At 28.2% G+C, this 27,368-nt stretch overlaps 2 protein-coding genes and 1 long non-coding RNA gene across 3 annotated transcripts; all 3 read left to right on the top strand.

Annotated features, from left to right (window-relative positions):
- The first annotated feature begins 1,091 nt into the window (after window positions 1–1,091).
- On the top strand, window positions 1,092–3,536 carry LOC112703331 (uncharacterized). Its single transcript, XR_003154565.3, has 2 exons — window positions 1,092–2,016; window positions 2,098–3,536. It is a non-coding gene; the product is annotated as an uncharacterized lncRNA (long non-coding RNA).
- A 3,989-nt stretch (window positions 3,537–7,525) lies between these two features.
- Window positions 7,526–12,770, top strand: LOC112703330 (WRKY DNA-binding transcription factor 70). The gene is made up of 3 exons (XM_025754734.3): window positions 7,526–7,977; window positions 10,000–10,101; window positions 12,202–12,770. The coding sequence occupies exons 1-3, from the start codon at window positions 7,634–7,636 to the stop codon at window positions 12,572–12,574; spliced, it is 819 nt and encodes a 272-aa protein (XP_025610519.1). The 5' UTR covers window positions 7,526–7,633; the 3' UTR covers window positions 12,575–12,770.
- A 5,212-nt stretch (window positions 12,771–17,982) lies between these two features.
- On the top strand, window positions 17,983–22,584 carry LOC112703329 (probable WRKY transcription factor 70). The gene is made up of 3 exons (XM_025754733.3): window positions 17,983–18,479; window positions 19,408–19,509; window positions 21,900–22,584. The coding sequence occupies exons 1-3, from the start codon at window positions 18,172–18,174 to the stop codon at window positions 22,324–22,326; spliced, it is 837 nt and encodes a 278-aa protein (XP_025610518.1). The 5' UTR covers window positions 17,983–18,171; the 3' UTR covers window positions 22,327–22,584.
- The last annotated feature ends 4,784 nt before the right edge of the window (window positions 22,585–27,368 follow it).

Below are 27,368 nucleotides of genomic sequence, written 5' to 3'. Positions count from 1 at the left end.
ATAAAACAATATATTATCTCAAATAAATATGCTTTATAATTATTATCTATTATATTATTATTTAAATAATTAACTCTAAATCTCTATTATAATACTGATTTCTATAAAACATCTACTCTAAATATTTTAATAAATAACATTAAATAAATTATATACAAAAAATAACTTAAAAACAAAAAAATAATTTAAAAAATTTATTTAAAAATTGATGTGAGATAGAAAAAGATATCAGAATAAACTTAAAAAGTGATGAGAGTAGAGAATAAATTTTTTATAGTTGTGAAAAATAAGAGAGGAAATCACTTTATATAATTGGGCGAACTACCTAAAATTCGTTAGGTGAACCTCAAATTTTTCTTAAAATTTACTGTTGACGTAACTTTGCTAAATGTCTAAAAATTCGTCAATGTCTTAGGCAAACTCCAGTACATTTGTAACAATCCAAATTTTTGGAAAAGTACATAATGAGTTATTTATGATTTATTATAATTGTTGAGAATTTTATTTTAAAAAAATTATTTTACTGATAGTAATTAAATAGAGTTTCATGATAAATAAGGTTTAAATTAATTAGAATTTTTATATACTCTTTATTATAATTAAATATTTCACATAATTTCAGTAATTAAAAAATAAAAAAAATTGTATAAATTAATTTAAGTAATTTCTATTATTAATAATTTATAATTTAATTCAAGTTCTTTATTTTTAGAAAATAATTTATTAAAAATTATTAAATTAATTTTATAAATACTTTAAGTTTAAGATAATTAATATTCTCGTGGTATTTTATCATAACTGATTATTTAATATAATTTCAAATTAACATTCTCATAATAGAAAAATAATAAAAAGTTATATAATTTAATTTAAATAATTAATATTTTGAATTTAAACTATATTTTATAAAATGTAATTAATATATTATTTTATAATTTAAATTAGGACTAATTAATTAAACTTAGCAATATGTTGATAAATAATGTTTTTAAATATTTTGAATGAAGTATATTTGGTTTTAAAATTATTATATCCCCCAATTTTATCAAAATATCTATTCATATCTATTCTTTATTTTTTTTATAAAATCTCTAATTTCTAACCCTAGTTCCCAAATTAAATCACAAACCCTAATTTCCCAAATAGAGAAACCCAAACCCAGTTATCCCTCACCCCAGCGCCGTTTCCCCCTTTCACTCACTCAGCTTCATCCCTCAACCCTAGCATTTTCCCAATGGTACAGAGAAGAGAGAAAGAAACGAGATTCAGAGAGTGAGAGAAAGCCCACGTCCGAAAGTGAAGAGAAGATGTAGCCCACGTTGCTGCCTCCATCACGACTGATCTGATGCCATCCATGCTCACCATCGCACCACCACGTCGCCACCAATTTGCCACCGCCGAAGCTTCCCATGGGCTGTCAACCTGCTGTCGAACCGTCGTCACTGCTGTGCTGTCGAGAAGAGAGAGCTTGCGTCACACCACCGTCACTGTTGACCCATCAAAGCTAGCGCCAGAGAAGAGGAGGAAGGGACGATGTCGCACACCAGAGAAGGAGGAAGGAGCTTGCCGCCTCCGTGTCCTATTGTTGCCGCCGTCAAGAATCAGATCTGAGGCAAGAGAAAGAGAGAGAGATGCGAAGGAGGAGGGAAGCCGTGCGTTACCGCTGCACCCAGTCGCATCCTCACTGAGAAGCCATCATCACCGTTGAGGAGCAGAGTCACGAGTGAGGGAGAATGTTGCGGGCCTGGAAACTGACGCACCTTTGTCGCCGTTTCTCATGCCTCTGCCGCCAAAAACCGCTACTGAAGTTCCTTTTCTCTTGGCAAGTGTTATCGTCTCTGAAACCTTTGAAATCAGTTTTTCGTCATAGCCTGTTATAGTAACTGAGATGATGATAACGTATGGCCGACTTGTGGTTCTTGCATGCTGAGTTTAGTAGTCATGCAAGTGACATCGAGCTGCCGCGTCATCAACGGAGTCACCACCATTCCATTTTCTCGGCTATTCGGAAGTTCGGTAAGCTGTTTTCTGTTCCAAATTCTTTTAGTCGCTGCTTTGTTATATGTTTCTAAGGTCTTTGCAACATTAATACTTTAGGGTTGAGTTTCGGTTCTTATGTGCCGTGATTAGAGTTGCTATAATTACGGCTGCCGTGGATTGCGCGCTAAGAGAAAAGATTTCCTTGATGTGTTTGGTTTTTGGGTTCCGGCTTGTCAAGGTAGGGGCAATTTCTTAAACTTAATTTACTACTAAGAATTGTTTTAAGTCTGATATAGATATAAAAATATATTTTTATGATTTTGTAAGTTTTATGAATTGAATTGAGTTGTCTAGAATGAATGTAAATGCTAGTTTGAATAGTTTATTGATTGATTGAAGATGCTTAGTTGGGTGTTGTACTTGATTTAAGATTGTTATGATGATGATCAAATTGTGATTGTTTCTAATTATTGAGTTAGAAAGTTGGTTTGATTAAATGCTATGTAAAATGATTTTCTTGGTTTGGGGTTAATTGAATATTGAAAATGAATTGGTATTTGAAACGATTTGAGATATTAGGAATGGACTTTGCTGATTTATCGAAAATGATTCTGTGAATTGAAAATGATTTAACATTTGAAATTGGTTTGAATTGTTGGTTATGAATTGAGTTTTGGAAGATGATTTCTGATTTTGGAGTTAGTTTGAGTCATTGGAAATGGTTGAAAAATGGTTAAAAAATATTTTGGTTGGGACCCTTAAAGAGTAGCAAAAGTCCCATTTTTAAAGGAAACGCTGCCGAAATTTTTATAAAACTTTAAAATTTTGTTTAAAGCGTTATTTAAAAGCAAATCTGATTTTAAGAATATAATTTATTTCAATTTATTACGGAAAGAGTCTTATTTTCACTTCGATTTATTAAGAAAAGTATAATGTTTTAAATTCAATCTTTTGAGGATAAATTATGTATAAGTTATTATTTGAGTTCGGTTTGTTAAGAAGAAGAAAGAAAGGGAAAAGGGAACACGGCACGTGTGATTTATGAAATGATTAAAAGGTCACAAGAGGGTGACAGAAAGTAAGTGGTTAAGGTGCTGATGGGAATGATTGTGCGAGGATACCTGTGTATATGGAATAGCTTCCAGGAGAAAGGGGCACATGCTTCAGCTAGAGAATCAACGCCTTCAAGTACTTGCAGAAGTAATGCTCGACATACTTTAGCTGGAGAATCAGCGCCTGCAAAGGTTTGGGACCTTGTAGAGGTTATGCTGCTGGAATGCTTTATCTGACTTGCGAGTCAGATTGCGTCAGGTGCGGTTCGAAACCGACAAATGAGCTCATTACATGCGTTAGGGATAGACATGCATCATGTTGCATTTGTGTGCTTTGTTTGGGTGTGCTTAAGTATTTTAGTTTGCTTATTTGATGAGTTCTGTGTAACTGGTAACTGTTCTATATATGTGTTTGCCTTGAATTTGATTGTGTTTGTGATTGATTCTGTTGAGATTGAGTTTCGATGGTGAATTGTTTTTATTTAGGCCATAGGCCAAGATTTGGTTATGTTTGGGGCGGAGGCCATGATTGACTGGATTAGAGATAAGTTTTGATTAAAATGTTATTTTACATGAATTTTTTGTAAGAGAAATACGAATTTTAGATTTGAATAATAAGTTAATAATCACTATGTTTTGAAAATAGTTTTAATTACAATATCTTCTTACGACAATTCTTAAAAATCCTCTACTGAGAACCCTTTCGAGGACGATGTTTTCACTCCCCTATAAACTTTCTTTTTAGGAAACGGACGAAGACGCTTATGAAGAGTTTTTTTAAGTTTAACTTATGCGATATGGATGTATTAGTTTAGTTATTATTTTTTTTTTCCTTGCCATTACTATTATAATTATGTTAGAGAGATAGGAATTGTATGATTTGTATGTATCTAATATGTATAAGTTATTTGAGTAAGAAGTTTTGTTTATGTATATGCTTGTTTATTTTATTGTAAAAATATTTTTTCAATAAAATAGCGATACAGTTTCGAGTTAAAGGCTCATATTTTATTATTAAGTATATGAAGTCGTCGTAATACCTCTTGCTATCAGAACAACGCAAGCGGAAGCGTGACATTCTGATAGTGAAGGTGTTATAACATTTGTGTACCAAATTGTGCTGAATCGTGCTAACTTATTAAAATATAAAAAAATGGATTTCGAAATATAATGATAAATCAATTTGTTTTAGGAATTATTAATTTTTTTATTTTATAACAATTTTTTAAAAATAATATTATATCAAGAGAAGGCAAACATTTTTTTAATGTTCAATTAATATATATGCTAAAATAAAATATTAAAAATATTATTAATAAATTTTTATTAAATATATAAAAATTTTAAATTTATATAATTTGAATAAAAATATTTTAAGTTAAAATTTAGTTATCATATGTTTTAAAAATATATATTAAAATGATTAATTTAATTTGTTATAAAAGATATAAATTTAAATTTTAGTATGTTTATTAAAATAAAAAAATATTTTTTATTAATAATATTAATATTTACCCTTTAAAATATGTATTAGATAAATCTTTTAAATTAATAATTTTAATCCAAATGAATTTTGCCTTTCAAGAGAGTAAAATCAAAGGAGCAATCGTTAGGGTTATACACTTATACGTGATTACATCAGCAATGAAACGTCATCTACCGTTCATTTCGGGGAATGGGTCTGTTTTCGCGCATAAATAAATTTTGGACAGGTTAAGCACTACACTCTACAGTACTACTACTACTACTATTTATTAGCTAGTATGTAGCACCTACCTATATTATATTCCGTATCTGCGTATCCATTATTGGGTGGTGAGATTTTTATTTTTTTAATAAACCTTTTTTCACAAGCCGACAAACGGAAGGATTTTTTATTTTTATAAATTAAATAAATGTATTAATTATCGAAATAAATAATTTAAAAAATATTTATCGAAATAATTTTTTATTTTGTTTATACGGTAAAAAAGATGCATGTATTTTGTTTACCATGTAAACAAAATAAGACAGATAGACGCGATACATGTATATCTTGTTTACACTATAAACGAACTATATATATTTTTAAAAAAATGAAAATAATAAAAAATATTAATAATATCAATAATAATTCAAACTTTTAGCATGTAATTAATACATAAAAAGATTGGTAAAAAAGACTAAAATAAAAAGATAAAAATATGAAGTTGATGTACAATAAATAAAATAAAAGAGATGAGACAATCGTTTCTAATTGTTAGGAGAGGTTGATAGGATAATAGGAAGAAAATTGAAACGATTTTATCTCCTACGCATAGAGAGATAACCGTTTCAATTCTCTTCCCATTATAATCATTGAGAAAAGTAAATTTCAAATGTTTTTCTTAATTTTTTATTCTAATTAATTTATACAAAACCTTTTATAAATTTTTATAGTCTCGCTTAAATTGGCCAAATTTTTTAATCAAAGAAAGAATTGAGAGATTTCATTTCTTACAAACCTAAATGCATGAGATGAGGTTAAAAGTTAAATTTTTATTTTGATTATCTTAATAAATATTATTAGTACTTTTTTAGCTAAATTCATATTAAAAATATATTAATAGTGAGAGTTGAGGGATTACCAGGGTTCATAATATGATAAAAATAATAAAGTAATTTATAATAATTTATTTTTTTAAAAATTATTTTATCTTAACAGTATAATAAATCAGATACAAATGTTTGAAAGAGTTCTAATTATTAGTAAAAAATTTTCTCCTCTAATTATATAAATCAGATACAAATGTTTGTATTTTCGTACTTCCATTAATTTTTGTTGTCAACTATTTGACTAGTAAAAATTTAATCTAAATTGAGAAACATATTTTTCAATACCTTATATTAAAATTTTTCTCTAAAAGTTAGACTTACTTATATATATATATATATATATATATATATATATATATATATATATATATATATATATATATGTCTATCGTAATTTTAAATTTAAATTTAACATTTTTAATTATTATATTATTATAATTTTTATGCTAAAAAAGAATAATATAATATTCTATTTAGATAAAATAATTATTTATTTAATTAAATTAAAATAATTATTAAATAATATTTTAGAAAATATTAGAATATTCGTTAATCAGTTTGTGATCGTAAATATTCAATACTGCGGATAATAAATTAAATAAATATAAATAAAGTATAATTTTTTTATTTTTTAATTTTTGTTAATTTTTAAAATATAGTATAATTATCAAACTCTAACTCTTTATAGCTATTATAATAACCTTGTGAATGATATAAGAATTCTCATTTCAAGACTTTATTTAATCTAGTTATACTATAATCATAAAGTTCAAATTTATTATTAAAAATTATTTTATTTATTATATATTAATAATCATTAATTATAGATGTATTTAAATCATATGCAGGGCCCATTTAATTAGCACCCTAATATATGAGATATCCATAACTAAAATTTAATAAATATTATCATAATAATCCCAGGTCAAAAACAAAACCTACTACCATATTTTTCAATGAAAATATATTTTTAACAAATATACAGAAATTATACTTATTAAGAGTTCTTTCATATATATTTTATTGATGTTTTAATTTTTATCAAACCGTTATATATATTGATGTATGTAGATTATTAATGTCTTTTTTAGCATACTATGACTAAAAAAAATTAGATTAAATTATAAATTTATATCTCAATATTATGATTTTTATCATAATGTAAATAGTTAAATTTAATCAAAATTCTTATTGTATTAATTATTTAATATATTGAAGTTTGATCATAATAAGTTGTCATGATATATATTAATTTTTCAAAAAATTTAAATTAATAAAAAATTATATCAATAGTTATATTTTTAACATGTCTCTTTATATAAGAGTTTTTTTTCAAAACATTTTCAAATATTCACAAAAAGAAGCATCACAAAAAAAATTATTTTATATAAAATTACTAAATTTTAAAAAAGAAAAGTTTATTTTTTAATCATCTTATTGTAAAAAAATTTATCAAAATCTAATATATGTCTAATATTTAATTTTTTATTACCCTTTTAAATTTATGGGGGTTTTATCATTTAATTTTTTAAGGATACTTTTTATAAATATCTAAATTTTTTGAAATTTTTTTTTGGTAATTTACTTTCTTGTAACAGAAAACTTTTGGAAACTAATTTATTTCGTTCTTAATTATGTGCGTGAAAAAAAGCTTTGTTCCTTATCCTATAGTGGAAAAAAAGAAATATTTAGTAATTAAAAAGAATAGCAATATTAGAAAGATAAAACAAAAAGTCAGAATTTATATATTTAAATATTTTTTGTTATTATATATTTTTGTAAAAATAATTAGTCAAAAAATAATATTACACATCTAATATGAATTAGACAATAAGACAATTACTAGCTACCCGGCCCGCTGCCTTTCCCAACATTTAATTATTTATTTATTGTTATTGCCAAAACTAACCCCAAAAAGCATATCACTTCTTCCTTCTCTTCTCATTATGCTTTTTTAGCCTCTCCTCTTATCGTTACCAATAATAACAAAACCCTTACAAGATCCAAACCAAAAAAGGCAAACAATTATGAAGAAGAATACCCTTTGTTCTGAAAATAACGATGTCTCATCGAAGAAGAAAAGAATAATAATCAAAGAACTTGTTCAAGGTCAAGAAGCTGCGACTCAGCTGAAGCTTCTTCTTCAGAACCCCATTGGCGACACTTCTCTCTCAGCTGAAGAGCTTCTTGGCAATGTCCTTACTTCCTTCGCTGAAACCCTTTCTCTTCTTGCTTCTAATCATTCCCAGGAACAACCTTGTCGCCATGATCCGTCGCGGTCGTCGGCAGATCCCAGCGATGATTATTCCGGAGGAGAATCTCATTGTATGACTCCGCCCAAAAAAGTTGGAAGAGGCTGCTACAAAAGAAGGTAAATAAAAATAGCTACTTTTTTAAGAGCAATGTTAAGGATTAGCAATTTTTGTGATTGTTAGCCATCAACTAGTTATTAATGATAATTTGATGGTGTGAGATTGGTATGAAATTTCATCCAATAGCTCATATTTCTCTGTTGGTTACATAATGGTCAAAATTCAATAAAACTGTTGGCCCTAGACTTTTTTCTTTTTTAATGGATGCATATTTGGCATGTAGTACCTCATATTTGACACAAACTTCCGTGAACATACACTTATTATTTTGGAAAAATTTCAAAATCTTCTTTAATAATTAAAATTATTATTAGAATATAATTATTTTAAAAATATCTGAAATTATTTTTTATTATATAATATTTAAAAATCTTAAATATTAATATTTTAATAATTTTAACTAATAAAATTAATATATAATTAAACTTAACTGTTAAAAATATTAAAATATAATTATTTCTGAAAATACCTAAAACTATTCCTAATTATATATTAGTTTTCTTTTCGGAAGGGGTGGGGGCCGGGGGTTGATTAAATTGTTGGCTAAACATGAAGTGTCAGATATGAATCTAACTAAAAGGGTTTCTGTTTTGTGCATTAGCTCATCACTTCAATGCAATGTTGTTGTTTTGTGGGTAGTTTGAGTTTCCAGCGTTGGGTTTCACTTCACACGTACGGCAGGACATAGAAAAATTCAAATTAACAATTATTAATATTTATTTATGAAAACTTTTTTAGCAAAATAAGTTTTGATAATTCATATATTTTATATGAATATTGTATTGTTTATTGTGCTTATTGATAGAGAATGAAAAAGGAAAATAAGAGTAAGTTGTTCAATAAATAGTATATTAAAGGTAAAAACAACAGATATATTGAATTAAAATAAACTAAAAACATAGATGAACTAAAATGTTCCATTAACATGACAAATTCTGTGAATTAAAAATGAACAATATAGAGGAAAAGGGCTTGGCACATGTTTTCTGGGCGAATGAAAAATTTAAATACTAGAATTTGATAGAACAAGTACAGGGAGTAAACTTATAATTAGTTAACATTAGCCATTGCATATTTTTTATTATTATAAAATTACTTTTTTAATCTTATTTTTTGGAGGGTTATTAAATAAGTGATAAAATTGTGAAATAATAAGAAAAGAAAATATGAAGAATTTTTATTGATTGATTGAATGATTGAATTGTGAAGGTGAAACTAAATATATATAGAGCATTGACTTAAGAAAGATAAAAATAAATAAAGATAAAATAAGAACAACTAAAGATAAGATAAGATAAAATAATAAAGACTAAAATTGTAATTAAATTTATGTATTCTGTTGGGTTGAATTTGTAGACTATGAAATTTTTTTATTATTGTTATGAGATAAGGTGAAAGAGTAGTTTAATATTAAGAATTCAGTATTGATAAGTTTAAAATTTAGAATATAAAATTAATTCAAAAAAAATTTACTGACATAATTGTTTGCAAAATGTTAACGTTTTATAGTTGGACTCAATTTGATATGATATCAAAAGATATTTATACCATAATGAATTATTGGACAACGGAGGAAGTTATGAGATTATATATAGGACTTTTTACAATAGATATTTATACCATAATTAACAATGTTAGATTTTCTTGGATTTGCTTTTCGCTATGAGATATAATGATTTACAATAGATTGTGGCTGCTAGTTAGTTGTTGTTGTGTACCGCATGCTATTTTGCTCGAAAGCGACATGCATATATGCTATCTTTTTTTGAAAGAGTTTTGTTAGTTACATAATAATTTTTTTAAATAATTTGAATAATAAATTTTAAAATTAATTTAATAAAATAAAAAAATATTTTATTTTTAAATTATTTTCTAAATTTTAACACTAAAATAATCATTTGATTATATCTAATGAATTGAACATCTAATATATTCATTATTCACATTATTTAGTATTTTTATTGTCTATTTATATTTTTTATCTGAAATTTTTGATATTGGTTAATGGTAATTATTATTAGGAGGACTGAACACACATGGACCACAATCTCTCCCACTGCAGATGATAATCATGCATGGAGGAAATATGGAGAGAAAGAAATTCAGAATTCTAAATTTCCTAGGTAATTGTCATCATTATATTATTTATTTTCTTTTTTTATTTTCTCTCTAAATAGTCTGATCTGCTTGGTGTTATTATGTGGTTTATGGTTGCCATCAATTTCACCCTAATATAATATGTCTTTGATATTATATTTAAAGAAAGTTTAGATAATAAGCAGAATTTTAATCAACATATAGTCAATAACTTCATTTTTTTAATTTTTTGAGAGTCTTTATAAAGACTTCTAAAATATTTTTTTTTAAAATATTTTTTAATAATTAAAATTTAATACATATAATCAATTAAATTGTGTTATTTTTATCAAAATTAAGTTAGACAATTTAATTTAACCGAAAAAATAGTAAATCAAATCTTAAATTTGTTTAAATTAATATTATTTTTTTATAAAAAATGACTACAATACTCTTATTATAAAAAATGACTAAAATACTCTTATTATATATATTAATTTTAAAAATTCTAAATTTTAATTCTTTAGTTCTCTGCCATCATAGGATTAGAATTTAGAATTTTCAAAATATATATATAATAGGAGTATTTTAGTCATATTATATAAAAAGAGTATTTTATGCATTTTCTTTAATAAAGATATTGTAGTCATTTTCTATAAAAAAAATCATATTAATTTAGATCGATTTAAAATTTAGTTCACTATTTTTCAATCAAATTATTTTGTTTGGCCTCATTTTAATAAAAATAATACAATTTAATTAATTATATGTGTTAAATTTTAATTATTAAAAGATATTTAAAAAAAACATTTTAAACATTTTAATGAGTGACTTTTTTTTATATTAACTACATATTAACTACAAAACTAGTAATCATGTAACATGATTCTTATATTTTATCTATGACTTTGACTTTTGACATCATTCATATTCTTCTGCAAATAATTGGTGGTAGTTTTGTTTGATAATTCTAATAAAATATCTTTAAGATCACTCATTGTCAAAAGAATTTAAGGTCATCTAATTACAATAATTGTAAACTAAAAAATTATGTTCAGGATACTTTCCTTAATACTTGATAATTATTAACAATAAAGTTTTTTACGTAAGTGTCAAGAAAAGATATCTTATAGAAAATTTAAGTTTTGTGATTTAAAATGTTTGAATTATAACTTATTATTATATTAAAATGCATTAAATTTTTAATGTAGTAATTTTTATGTATCATATTTTAAAATAATGAGTATATTATTCTTTTTAATATTGGACTTTGAAGGGTCTAAAAAATATCTCACAGGAGCTCTTAAGAGCACCTTTACAAGTTTGGAGGAAAAAAAAACACATTTTTTTTATTTATCTTATGAAAAAAGTTTAGCTTGTGCTTTTCTTGAAGGTTGAGCAACCACCTCAAAATTAAATATTACTAAACTCATGAGAAGAGAATATAATCTAAAGGCATGAAGTCATAAACATAAATAGCCTAAATTCTAATAATATACTAATCTATATATTCCTCATTATTTTCTTCAATGTAAACTTGATCATTAGTGGGGCATATTCCTCTTCTTTTCCACTTGAAGCGAAGCTTTGGAAGCTGCTGCATTTAATTTGTTCTGCCACCACAGTTGAAGGTTCTTTTCGATCCATATAAATGCTTCCCGAATCAAGACCACCATCACTATCTTCATGAAGTAAGAATGAAATGAAGTGGTTTCCTTATTTTCATGAGGGGCAAATTAAAGGTCTTCCTTGAATATGTGGCATACACTGATGCAGAAAGACCTGAACCATAGCTCTTTTAATATCTTTCTTTGTTCTATCGGATCATGCACAAACCTCTTTATGCAAATATTCAATGTCGTGTTGGTGAGAATCTCAAAAGAATTAATTAATGTTGGCCGACACATATTTGATTCTTTAGTTTTGTTACTTGTCCTGGAATTTAAGTTGATGTGAAATGTGAGCTTCTTTATTTTATAACCAACTACATTCGTTTCTTGTGTTTTATTTCTATTTTAAGCTTCGCTTCTATATTATTATGACAGTAATTTCACGTTTTATGCATGTGTGGTTGGATTCAAAGTATGATTGAGACTATTGGTTTATTGTGCAACGTAATTTATTAATGATCTACAATTTGCACGCAGGAGCTACTTTAGATGCAGTAGAAAGTATGATCAAAATTGCCGGGCAATCAAACATGTGCAGAGGACACAAGAGAATCCTTGTATGTACCAAATCACATACATTGGCATGCACACGTGCAAAGCCACCCCTGATGATGCTCCATGTTTGGTCATGGTGGATTGTAAGGTACCAACTATAAAACAAGACACTACTCCTCCTCCTCCTTCTATGTTGTCAGATTTGAAGGATATTATCGAACCATACAAGCCTTCCATTATTATGCCACCAAGTATGGTATCTAATGATAATGCAAACAATGTATATCCATGTCCAAGCTCTCAATGTTCGGATATGGATTTTGGGGTGGATTTAGTTCATTTTAGGGAATCATGACTTTTTCTTGATTTTATCATTTTAGTTGTTTGAGATGGTTGAACTAGTGATCAATAGCGGTATAGTGATTATGGTATATATAAGAATAAAATTAATATTTTAATAGAAAAATAATTTGTCTGTTGTCTTTTTGTCTTTACTAATAAGATTGAAAATATTGTATATATTGTTTATTTTGTGCATTCTCCAGTGTTTATATCTTTGTCTCTATTTCAGTATTTGAAAGTAACACTAACCAACTGGAGCTTGAGCTCATCAAATGTGGGGCATATATATATGAATGTCTTGCTTATTATGATACAGATCATATATATGAAGGTAAGGTAAATTGGTTAGTAGTGAATTATCTGAGATTTTTATCATTCTACTTAATCTATATATTCTTTTAATATAGAAGTTCCATATAAAACTTTTAATTGTCACCGTTCTTAAGACTTATTACTAAATTAATATATTTTTTAAATTATTTATTATTATGCCATTGCATTGTAGAGACACTAAAAAAAATCTGCCTCCATAAAAAATTATTAAAGCTATACTGTATTAATACAGATATTTGTTAAATATATAATCATTTATGTGCATATATTTAATATATAACACGTTTTCTTATGCAAGAATTCTTTTAGACTTAAAATGTGAATTTTGTATAATGTTATTTTTTTATTTTAGAAATAATAAAAATTAAATTGTGTATCTTTTAATCTTAAATTTTGATATCATATCATGATCAATCTCTTATTCCAAAATTTTAATCTACTAAATACATATACATAAATTGTTATATATTTAAAAATATGTCACTGTTTTGATACAGTATAGCATTAATAATTTTTTTATGGAGGCACGCATTCTTTTGTAGTGTCTCTACAATAGAATGGCATATTAGTAAATAATTTAAATATATCAATTTGCACAAATAAAAAGAGAGGTTATAGTCAGTTAGAACTTAAGAAGTTAGTTGGAGAGTTACTTAGTGTGTGTTTGGATTACAGTTTGCAAACCAGAGTTTGCATAAAATTGATTTTGTAAAATTGATTTTGATGATAAGTTAGTTTGAGTTAAAGTGATTTATGTTTGGTAATCTTTATATCAAAATTGATTATAGTAAAATAAATGTTGTTTGGATTATACTATTCAAAATCACTTTTAGATGAAAAATTACTAAAATAGACATCAATTTTATATACCTGCAAAATCAGAATACTATAAAAAATAATATAAAAAATATTTATCATACAAATAAAATAAATACAATAAAAAATAAAAATATAAAAGAGAGTACTATAAATTTTATAATGTCACACAAAAAGAAAATATTCTATAATTTTTTTTAGTATCGTCAGTACTCTTTAATTTAGTATTATTTTAGACTATAAATTTTTATTATTTATGACTCTATTGTTACTTATAATTAATTTTTTATTTATTTTATCCTTTTTTTATAGGATCATAATTTATATTATTCAAAATTTTGATAATAAACGTAATATATAATTACAAATTTTACAAATTTTACAAATTTCAAAATTTTGATAATAAACGTAATAATTACAATTACAATTACAAATTTTACAAATTCAGAATAAAAAATAAAAAAATTAATACAAAACAAAAATACAGTACATCAAAGAATAGAAAAAAATTATACAGATAAGAAATAATAAAAATTCCATAAAACCAACGACATATATCATATGAACAAAAAAAATACCATAAAACGTAAATAGAATTCATATGAATAAAATCAAATAAAAATAAAAAAATTTCAATTTGTTAGTGATTGAAATAAATCTGAACGATTTTGATGAAAAAAATGGAACTAAAAAATTATGAAGAAGTAGGAAGAACTACAAAAAATAACTGTGAAGATAATAGTTACTAGTATCATTCTTATAGAAGAAAATGAAGGGCAGGGTTGGTAAAAAAGAAATATTTTAGCTTCTCCTAAACATGAAACATGAAACGTGAAACGCAGAAGCTACAAATTTGAGCTTCTCCTAAACGTGGTTCAAAGGCAGAATCAATTCTGCGTTCACAAAGATAAAAATTGTCAAACATTAAAGTGAAACTTTCAAGAAGCTCAAACGGGCTTCTCTCCTCCCCAACGTGTTTGCCAAACACACCCTTATATGGATGGTTATGTGAAGTTGAGTTAGCATTATAAATAGTAAATTTCTATCAAGAATTCTTAATCACGTATTCAATAGATAACAATTTTTAAAAATTAAAAATACTATTGATGACTAATTGATAGTTACAAAACACAAAAGTTATTGACCCGCACTTAACCATCAAAAGAAAAGTGAATGATCTCCTAAAAACATTATTAATAATTAATTGATAGTTACAAAACACAAAAATTACTGATCTCTAACACTCTTCTTTTACCACTATGGATCCATGGTTGATGAGGTTGAAGCAGTGGAGTATGTCGCCTTTGTAGAAGATAACTTCCTAACCTGACGCCACCTTGCTATATTATTTTCAATCTATGGTCAAGAATTACAAGATCACTTGGAGAAGGACACGATTTTCTTAATATTTGCAGGTATGCAAACTGAATCCAAACAATACGAAGAGTGGCGTGTTGATGACTACAATGTTACTTTCTGACTCTTTGCATATGCATCCTTCAAGCATCTGTTATTAGTTGTCATTTTGCACAAGAGGTATTAATCCACATTCATATTTACTTAGCTTCTCAAACAGAAATTTGAATCTGTCAATTACAACTAGAATTCAAATCGGTAAAGAAACTTAGCTCTAGATATGATTATCAATTTCGCTAGGAAGAAAATGAAATTTTTTAACAATGTAAACAATCGGCTGAAAATCTAGTCCAATACAGATAAAAAATAAAAAACAATCTCCAAATTACTCAAATAAAAAAAATCCATTCAATTAATCAAAAAATTTAACTATGCCAAAGTGTAACCAATTTACCCAAACAGTTTTTCTCCTCAAACCCTCTACCACCCCACCTTCATCAATCACACCCTCACCGGCAATCATCATCGTCTTCTGGGGTCATCATGTCGTCGCCTCTCAACAAGTAGTCCTCACCTCCGTGCGTCTCTCTCTCCCTCGTCGGCAGCCAACATCGCCGACCGGCTCTTCCTCCTCGTCGCGCGTCCGTCGTTCCCCTCGCGCCTCTCTCTCCCTCACCGGAAGCCAATCTCGGTGTCGGTTTCAACCACCGCAGGAAAGAACATCGACTCCGTACTCTCCCTTGACGCGCTGCTTGGCTCACCATCCACTATCACCGCGTGACGCTCACCCACTCACTAGAGATACTTGTTGCCGGACTCCTTCTTAAATTAGTCGCTGGTTGGCACGACAGACACCATCATCGGTGTCGCACAATGCCCACTTGTTACTTCAATAGGTTAGTTGATGGCCAGAGTTTTAATTTTTAAAAGGAAAAGGATAGGGAGCCAATGCCTTAAGCGTACAATGTGTATAATAGAGGATTAGGAAGTATTAGAGATATAATCATTAGTGTTATATTGTCCTGTCAGGTTATGCTTTTGGAATGAGTGAGTTCATGACATGGTATTGGAGTTCTAGATCCGAAAGGTCAAGAATTCGATCCTTGGTGAACCCGAAAATCAATTTAAGTTTTTGGGATGAGTGGTTTTATGACATGAGATGTTTATTATTCTTGGTATCCAGATGGTTATTCTAAATAGTATAGGTGATGTTCATTTTATTCATGGACTAAAGATTTAGTCCATTTATTCATGGACCAAAGATTTAGCCCATTGTACATATTGTACATTTAAGCCATTGGCTCCCTAATACTACCCTTTTTAAAAGAGTGTTCATAAAATGTATTTAGTTGAGTGAATGGATTTTGGCTCTTCTGTATATAATTTTATATGCTTGAATAAAATAGACTCATTTGAAAGCTGCCATAAAAAAAATACAAAACTAAAGGATAGAGATTTTGAGAGATTTCGAGAAGAATTAAAGGAGATGGATAATTTTATTGAAAAAATTTTTAAGAAGAAAAGATATAATTACTAATTTTTTGTTTGTCAATTACATTTCTATTAAAATTAGTAGTATAAAAAATATTTTAAATTTAAAATTATCAAGAAAAAATAAAAAAATTATATAAGGATTAATTTGATTAATTTTTAAAATTTTAGGGATAAAAATGACTTACGCCTGAACTTTTAAAGATTATTTTAATTATAAATAACTTTTTTACACCATGTGTCACTGATCTGATACGTGGCGTGCCAGTTGTCACTAATCTAACACGTCAACCAATTATCTTGTGACAGGTGATATTAACCCACTACGTCTTTATGCCACGTGGCACTTAACATGATACGTTCCAAATCTCTTAAGGATAATGAGAGTCTTCTAAAATGTTAGATGATGAAGCCCTGAGAATTGGAGGAACCACTCTACACAAACTATTAGACCATCTTGTTAATATAATTACAAATTGAAGAAGGAAAGTAACTCAAATAAGTGCGACTCCCAAAAGCCTTGTTCCATCTGTTTTTTTTTTTTAACCGAAAATAGGAAGACTCAAATTTATTTTTTAGATGAATATAAAAAAATTATATCATTTGAGTTATAATTTATTGACGCTTTATTTCACTTGTTTGATATATAAAAACTAAGACTTTCCATACAAATAAAAAAAAAATAAAGATAATCTGACACATTACATAATAAACTTAGTGATCGCTAGAAAAAAATCGAATAAAAACAAAAATTTTTCGAAAAATTCCAATTCAATTAATATAATTTACTTTTTTTTGAAAATCAAAGGTATTGATAAAGAAATTAATAAATTTTAAAATATAATATTTTTAAAAATAAAATAAAATAATATTAAATACTAAAATTTATTTTTTAAAAGAGAAATTTCGTTAAGTCTACTCTAATTTTAACCAAAATCAATTATGTTTTTTCTTTTCATTTGTAATAGTATATATTATTTTTAAACTTAAAATTTTTATAGTTTAGTGAAAATAATTTTTTATAGTTGAGTTTAATTTAATTATTTTTTAAAATAATAAATTAAATTAATAATTAATTATTTAATATTATTTAAGATATATTAAATTATACTTAAGACTTAAATACTATTTAGTTTAAATTAATAAATACAACTCTAAATATAAATATTAAAATTTAAAACTTAAAATCTAATGGTTTAAATTAGATTTCAATTAAATATCGAAGAAAGATATGCAATTATGAAAGCAGTAGTTAATCTTAAATCCCTCTGTGAATTAAAACCTTTAGTAACTTTATTAATTTTTAAGCTTAATTAATTAGCTGTATGCATTTAAGTGTCTTTTTGTGTGGAAAACTTTCTTTCTTTTGGTAGAAAAGTTTTCTTGTCACATCATTATCTCACATCAATCACTACCCCGTTAACTTCCCAACAATTTCCATTCATTTATTTATCCCTTTCTTCACTCCCAAACCTAAACTTCAAGCCCCTTTCTTTCTCTCTCTCATCCAAAACCCAATAGCAATTCTGATTCGACCCAGAAAAGGGAAAGATTCTCCAAACACAGAGGACCCTTTATTTGTAGGCAAAAATTTCAGAAAAAAACAGTGAAAAAATGGACAATACTACAACCCTTTGCACCAAAATAAATAGTGATAGTGAGAAGAGTAAGATAACAAGAGAGCTTCTTAATGGCCATGAAGCTGCAACTCAGCTGAAGCTTCTTCTTCTTAAGAATCCCAATGGAGGGTCTTCTCTCTCAGCTGAAGAGCTTCTTGCCAATGTCCTCAGATCCTTCAATGAAATCCTTTCCATTCTCTCTTCCCAAAATGCTGGGATTAAGGCGGCAGATGATTCTGATCAGTGTAAGAACAAAAGAACCGCCACAAAGACAGCAAGAGGAAGAGGTTGCTACAAAAGAAGGTTTGGTATACTTCACTGTGGATTTTTTTTGTTTAATTTTTCTTTATATAAATTTGGTTTCTGATATTTTATTTGCTGATATACTGTTGAGGCAAAATATGAAATTTAAGATAATAATTAAGATGTGAATCTGTAACATGCTATTAGCAAAGGTGGTTTTTTGGGTATGATTTGGGTTCACAGAAAGCAGGAGCAGGGTTTCCGTCTAAAAAATTGGGTATATAATTTGTACGGAAAAACTCGTACGGGTAACGGTTGCACTGAGTGTTTAACTGGCAATCTGCCATTATTGTTGTAACAAAGACATGGGAGAAACATCTTGGATTGTGCGTGTGTATAAAAAAATAAATAATATATTTGGAAGAATTTCAAATATTCATTTATAAAAAAGAAAAAGTCTAGGAGGTCAGTAATTTTATAGAATTTTGGCCAGCATGTAACTATTAGAGAAAGGTGAGTCATTGGATGAAATCTCCCATCAATCTCACACCATTAACTCATCATTGATGGTTATTTGATAGTTATTAATTACAAAAGTTGCTGGCCCTAGCATTGCTCTATAAAAAAATATATAATATATATTAATTAAAATTAATAATTAAAATGATTGAAATATAGTGTTTTAGAAATATTTAATTTTTTTATATTTTTTTAATAATTACTAGTTAGTCAACTAAATTTGGTTAAATTGGAAAGAATTTTAATGTGATGTTTGGAGTTTCATATTGGTTAGATTTAAATTGAGTGAATAATATATATATATTTAGAAAAAAAATATGAGAAGACATTTTTTTATGTGCACCATACTATATGCATGAAAATGACTTTCATAAACATATATGTTTTGGTGACTTTGCATAAACATATTTGCAATATTTATATGTTATTTTAAATAATTTTGTTGTTATTGCACGCATGCTTATATTAGGAGTAGTCCAGACACATGGACCATAGTTTCGCTCACTGCTGATGATAATTACACATGGAGGAAATATGGACAGAAACAAATCTTGAGTTCTATATTTCCAAGGTATATTCATTATTATTATTATTATTTGTTTTCCCTCTTCCCTTTTCCCTTTTAGTTTGTCCCATCCATTTTTATACCCGCTTTAAGGATAAAACACATAAATAATAAATTGTTCTATATCAATTTTATATATGTTTCTTCTGAATTGATTTTGATTATATATATTTTATACAAATCGTTGTAACCCACATATTTTAACCCAAAACGATTTGCTAATAGACATGTGTCAAGTAAGAACGATTTACAATGCATTATTGAGTAATTCTAAAACGATTTAGCATAGGAGAAAATCTTACATAAATCGTTAGAAGGCATAACGATTTAGTATAAAAGATAATGTTAAATAAATCGGTTTAATAAAAAATAAATTTAATAATATTTAAAAATAATGTCATTCATTCCAATAAACAACGATTTACTTGACTACAAACTTATAAATAGGAGATTGTATTGTGTAACATTCATGTATTTTTGTAAAATTACAAATACAAAAATAAATGTATTCATAATAGTTTTAACTTCATATATACCTCATATAATAATCTGTCATATTTTTAAATATAAATCTTACTCTAAATAAATTTAGAATATTCAATATATATTTGGAATAGACTCTCAAATTCATTCCTCAAAAACAACAATTATGTTGGATTGTATCTATACAAATTTGATGGTTTGCAGTAGTCTGAAATGATATATACATCATCAAACAAACAAAATCAATGTCCACGCATGTCTACTAGGCTGCGTTTGTTTATGACAACAGCATGAGATAACACACTAAGAAATATAATAGGATAAAATACGACATAAAATTTTGTATTTTTTGTATTTTATTTGGTGATAAACTAGAACAAATAATAAAAATTTAATTTATTTTTATTTTTTTTATTTAAAAAATTGAAATAAAAAATATAATTATGAAAAATTAATAAGAATAATAAAAAAAATAAAAAATAAATTATGTCCCTTGTTAGTGTATTCGCTTTCTTTCTATCAGGATGAACACAAAATATAATAATTTAGTGTCTTTAGATACATTGTCTCTGTTTATGTCTCTTCTGTCAAACATGATTTTATATCTTAGTGTCCCTCTAATGTCCTGTCTCTGTAAACAAACGCAGTCTTATAGTACACTACACTTTCTTAGATGATCAAAGTATATGACTGGTAATTTGTTAAGTAAAGTCCACAATGTCCTGGCTGATTCAATTTAGTATTTGAGGTTCTAATGAATATGGTAATAGTTGTTAAACGCATTTCTAGTGATGACTCAATTATTTCCGTGATGCCACACCTTACACCTTTGTCACCTTCCTCTCCACCCCACTTTTCTCCTTTAGACTCTTCTTGTCATCCTCATCAACTCTCTCCATCTCTCTCTCCTTCTCCTTCGACCTAACGCCATTATTCATAAGATCCAAATGTTACGTTTCCATTAATTGGAATAAGAATAATGATTTTCAGGTTTTAGGGGATGAGGTGTGGTGGCGACGGAGGAAAGAGGGGAGAGATGAGAGGGTGTAGGAGAGGGAGGGGAAGGAGAGGAAGGTGGCCAAGATATAAGGTGTGAGGTTTAGGTACTACTATAATAGCTATATTAATACTAAAACAATTGAGTCATTATCGAAAATAACTTCAGGACCATCACAGCTTAATTTAAAGGACCACTATAATAAAATTAAAATTTCAAAAATCAAATTAAATAATTCCGTAAATTTCAGAGATTATCGTAAAAATTTACTCGTTATTTCTCCATTTACTTATCCCTCTGACAAGCTAATCCTTTGTTGTCACCACATCACCACCGAAAGTGTAGGTATTTTATTTGGGATTTTTATGAATAGATTTGTCCCTCTAAACTAAGCTTTCGAATATATCAAATACATTTTTTTTTTATATTGACTCATTTTGTTTCCAAAGTAATTTTATTAATATATTTTGAAAAATATTAGGAACTAACATTTTTATTAATATTAGCCAATAATTTTAATCAACATTTTATCTTTATACTATTAAAAATTAAAATTAATATTTAAAATTAAAAAAAAAAATTTGTTGATCATAAAATATTGCTTATATATTATTTGTTGCTTTATACTACTTCAGACAACATATATATAGGCTCCTCTGATCTGAAACACACCTCACATACATAACATACCTATACTTGCCTAAACAAATATCTAATTAATTAACACTTTGAAATTATTAGTATTTTTAATATTAATCAATATTTTAGATTAATATTTCATTTTTATATTATCACGACTTAGAATTTAGTATTTATGATTTAGAGTTAGGTAAATGATGAATTTTATTGATGATGTAGCATTTCTGGTTGTGGGGGAATATATAAGACTTCATTTTATTTGAAATATATTTTACAGGAGCTACTTTAGATGCAGTAGAAAGTATGAGGAGGGTTGCCGGGCAATCAAACAGGTGCAAAAGACACAAGAGAATCCTATTATGTACCAAACTACCTACACTGGCATGCATACATGCAAATCCACTCCCAATAGTAATAATAATGTTCCACGTTTGCTTGTGAATTCTCAGAATCATCATCATGATTCTAAGGTATCCAATGAAAAGGATTATTACCCTATAATTAGTCCTCTAACTCCAACTGTCACACAAGAACATGCTAAAGAAGATTCACCTAGTGATGTTGGAGATCATAAACTGGATCCTGTTTGGTCGGATTTGAAGGATTTTGAACCGTCCATCAAGCCTTCCATTAACTTGGTAAAGAATTTTGGCACTCATGATGATGATGAGTTCCACCACTTTGATGCTTTCTTAGCTTCCTAATAAGCTTTATTATTAATTGTTGATTCCATTATTTTGCTTGATACTGGGGAGAAAAGGTCAAATTGAAATGCACAAAAGCGCATTTACTCTTCCTCTCTTACAATGAAACTATGGCACTTTTTCCTGAATGTTATTATAAGACAAAATCCATTAAATTGTATATTATTTTACATGTATTAGTGGACACTTTGATTTCATGCTTATTGCATGATAGCAGTGTGTAATAATAAATTTCTATATAACTATGTTCTTGGACAATATTCTTTTGGTTACTCACTATATTACAAATTAAAAGAAGTTATTACAAATCAAATGCTAAGAGTCATATGCATGCCCGTTATTCTCCCCTCCAAGGCTATCTGAAGTATATAGTCTCCAACAGTCATATTATCCATATTCATTCTTTTTGGTAGATTAAGTTAATTATTTTTTATTAATTAATAAAAATGTAAAACTTATATCAATTTAAGTCACACATGCATTTCCTTTAATAAGAATTTTATTTTAGCTCAATAGAATTATGAACATTCAAGTCCTATTATTTATTGAAAATTATAGCGATTACAAAATAAAAAGAATTACGAGTAAAATGTTGACTATTCTAATTCGATTTGCAATAAAAATTTTATAATAAAAAATTTCTTACGCACTGTTTGGATCAACAGAAAATGCAAGGAGGAAAAATAGATGGAAAACTTCATTTTTTATTGATTGAATAACAATGGAAATTGGAAGGAAAGGAAAAAAAAGTGGTGTGGGACCCACTCTCAAGTTTTCTTCTCGCTCTTGCGATGGAAATAGATGATAATATACAAAATGAATGTCAAATTACTCATTTATCCATGGTATTAAAAAAAACAAAAAAAAAATAAAGGATTTTAATATAATTTTATTTGGTTATAATTTTTTTTTCTCTTTTTTTTCATTCATTTTCTGTTCATTCAAATAACATAAAAAAAATTAACTTTTTTTTTACTTTCTTCTTTTTTATTTTTTTTTCTTATTTTTTTTTCTTCTATTTTTTATCTTCCATCCAAACAAAGTGTTAGTATGAAAATTTTTCTATTTTTAGAATTCATAATTTTGATATTTATAACTAAAAGACCCACATATATACTATACCGTGCAGATATATATATATTATAATTAAAGAAATGAATATAATAATAATTTCAGAATCTGTAGAGCAAATCATATCATGTATATCCTCCAAATTTGATGGGAAATTCTTGGAAAGAGTGTAGGGCACTATGGGTCCTTTAAACCAATAACGACATATACATATGGTGGGGTTTTGACAATTATATGAGTGCTTTTGTCATCAAACTTAGTCACATAGAAAGATAGGGTTTTGTGGTGTACAGCATGACGATAGCGCGTGACTTGAGCAAGTGGACATGGAATCCCATAATAACACATACATCCTACATAGAAGGCAATTAAATGGTACCTTTCAAATAAAATTTAGGTACATTGTACTCCCTATAGTTAATCCATCAAAATTAAAGCAGGTCTTTAATTAATTAGGTTTTATCATATAGCTAGGTCCAAAATTTAAAGATTTTCTACTTAAAAGATTTCACATTTTTATGATTCTTTAAGATATTTTTAAGTTGAGAAATTAAAAATTAATTTGTTATAAATTTAAATTCTATTTAACAGTTTATCGTTTATCAATAAATTATTTTATATATAATAAAATTTAAATTTTTAATGCTCGCTTAAACTGAGAAGTGAATTTATCTATCTATTCGACTAACTAAAATTGGTTTAAAAATTTGCATTTTTGTAAGATGCATTCCGAGACAAAATCATAAGTAACAATCCTAATTAACATTAATTGGTAGAAGACATAATATTATTATTATGAGTATGAACTTGACGAGTTCATTTTTAAAGATCATGAAGAAGGGTCGTTTTCAGAATCTACTAGCATTGAGCTAAAGACTCTAATTCGGAGGCCTCTTCAACACGGAATAGCGATGGCACAAAGTTGTATGTATGTGAGTTGTGACCAGTGGGAACAGAAAATAAAGTAATTTATGTTAATTAATTGATTGATTTATGTGATACTTTTCTAGATGCATGATTTGTTTCCACTTTTGGAGCTACATGTGCTTAGCATAGATACATGATGCCAATTTTTATAGCATGATGAAAGAAATAAAACAAAATTGTTTAAATATCCTTCTTTGTATATATATTTATATAAAAAATTTCCTTGTACCAAAACCCTGACTTTAAAGCCTTCATTGAATAATCTTGGAACACAAATACATAAACGAAAAGATGGAGAGAGAAATATTAGAGACAGAAACCTAAATAAATTTGTTATTATAACATGTTTGGTAAAAATATAGAAACAAAAACAAAAATGTCACTTTTACTCTTATTTTTCGTATTTATCTCGTTTCAGTCACATCGAATAAACCATTATCAATATTTTTCTTTTTGTTAGCACAAAATTCGACCGTACATATGATTCGACTATGATATCGTTTGATTTACGAATATGTCGATAATATGTATATCGAAATACCGTATCATGTAGGTTGTTAGGTCGAAGTACCATAATATGAGTTGTTTCATAAGAACATTGACACAAGGCCAAGGTTTGATTTTCTTTAAAAGGAATCGAATCAATGACTTTTAAAGGTTGAAATGAGATGAAAGTTTTATCCAAAAGCATTTTATGGAATGTGAAACTTGAAAATCAAGGTAAATGAATATGTGGGATGACAAATTTGGAGATCAAGATTTTTTATGATCAAGACAATATCGTGATTTGAGAAATAGGAAAAAGGTAGACCGAGGAAAGAAAAAACTATTCTATAAATCTATCCTTTTAATCTATAAATAGCTGAAAGACAGAAGTCAGAACGAATCAGACTTCAATTTAATACACTATATCATTACATAAACTCTACAAATTCTCAGTATCATCGATGCAACGAAAGATCATAAAGTGCATGTGAGTGTTTAGAATAAACTCTTTTATTCATTTTCTTTATTTTTTCTTTTTATTTCCAATTTATTTTGCTTTGTCATTTTTAATTTACTTTGCTTTATTTTCCTTTTCAAGTACGTTAAATTCCTTTCTATTTACTTTAAACTACAATTTATTTACTGTATATGGATAATTCTTATTTATTCATCTATTTTGTTATTCATTTTATCTCTATTTTTATTTTTATTTTATTTTCTATTCATATATTTTATTTCCTTTAATTTCGACTTTTCAAAGATGGACGGATCTCAGACCCAACTCATCAGGGGCCAGTGCAGTGACCCGACGCATCTCGAGAAGTCCGCTTGTGTCATTTCTAACATTTAGTACCGTAAATACGCATTATATATTTTCGACTTGAAGAGCACCAGAGTCTTATAAAAAGGAGAATCACGATTCTCCTAAAGTACGCACAATAATCCTAACTTTCGACCTCATAGACGCTTCTCTGACTTTAGCATTGAAGTGTCATTGCAGGTCCACCCCATCCATTTCTCATTCAACACCCTGGAGAGCTGCAACAATCAGACTCTCATTGTCTGGTCATGGGTTCCATCGAGTCAGGTCAGACTTGAATATTGGTGTCATCTGTGGGGACCACGCGACCAGAAGACTCCTATCGCGTCCGAGCCCATGGGTGACCAGAACCCCGGGAGGATATTGTGTTGGTGGGTTCAAATCCCAAGCGTAGTCCACACGGAGGTGTCCAGCCACCAAACATAACGACGCCCAGTAGATCCTTCGGAGCAACAAACTCGGAGGCGGTGAGACAGGATTGATCCATCCCAGAAACATAACAGTAATTCGAATTTTTCGAACCAGGAACGACTAAGACGACAAGTCAAGGGACACGAACGATCTTCGACAGGGAAGAAAAGGCGACACAACGAGCCCGTAGTCATAAGAGTAACCCCTTTTGCCGACAATATCCTCCGGGTCTGACTTCCAAGGCACTTTGACATGCAATATGATGGGACAAAAGACCCGCAAGAGCATCTAATAGCATTTGAGACTCGAATGAATCAGGAAGGGGTGATGCGATATGTTGTCGGGCTTTTCCAATAATACTTGTCGGACCAGCGATCAAATGGTTTAACTCCCTACTTCAGGGATCCATCGAGGGCTTCGCAGATATATCCCGAAGATTCCTAGCCCAATTCATGACTAGGATTGCGAAGGCCAAACACCCTATAAACCTCTTGGATATTACCCAACGCAAAAACGAGCCCACGAAGAAGTATTTGGACCATTTCAATGATGAATATCTAGAGATCAACGGCCTAACAGATTCTATTGCCAGCCTCTACCTAATCAACGGGATAAGTAACGAGGACTTCCGAAAGCACCTAATTGCTAATCTCGTATGGACCATGCATGAGATCCATAACATGACAAGAGAATATATAAATGACGAAGAAGTCATCTAGGTCATGGCAGCCAACAAACGGAATGCCTCAACCACTGTCTTTCCTCATCAGGAGGCCACCCTCCCTCCCCCGAAAGAAGGGGACAAAGAGCAGCTGGGAAAATCCCCAACCCGTAAAGATCATGAAGTTCATCAACTACACCCCTCTAATTGCTCCGACCACTGAAATTTACCAGCAGATAGCCGACCGTGGCATAATACCAAAGGCACGGTAACTCAAGGAGTAGACTAGAGGAAACAAGTCCCTATATTTTGATTACCTCCGTGACGGAAAACTATTTGAATCCACGAAAATAATATGTAAACCCCGAAAACCTACAAAAGAGAGAGCCCTGGAAACGGGAGAGGGCCATAACCCCCCGAGCTGCCAGACCACCTTCAAGGGAAGAAGCTGAGGTGGACCTTACCATCGTGGTAAACGTAGAGGTTGTAAGGCCAAGTGAAAAGTCAAAGTCTTCTCAAAAGAAAGAGCTAAAGATCCTTACGGTGTAAGAACCGAGACTAATTAACCATCTAATTAAATAATTAAATCGCCCAAATTAGGTTCCAAAAATTTAGAATGAGAATTAGAGGATTTAAATATGATTTTTAGATTCAGTAGATTTTTCT

Source organism: Arachis hypogaea, chromosome 7 (genome assembly GCF_003086295.3).
Source record: "Arachis hypogaea cultivar Tifrunner chromosome 7, arahy.Tifrunner.gnm2.J5K5, whole genome shotgun sequence".
Classification (NCBI taxonomy): domain Eukaryota; kingdom Viridiplantae; phylum Streptophyta; class Magnoliopsida; order Fabales; family Fabaceae; genus Arachis; species Arachis hypogaea.
The sequence above is the reverse complement of the archived record's forward strand: the minus strand, read 5'-3'. Positions and strand labels throughout refer to the sequence as shown.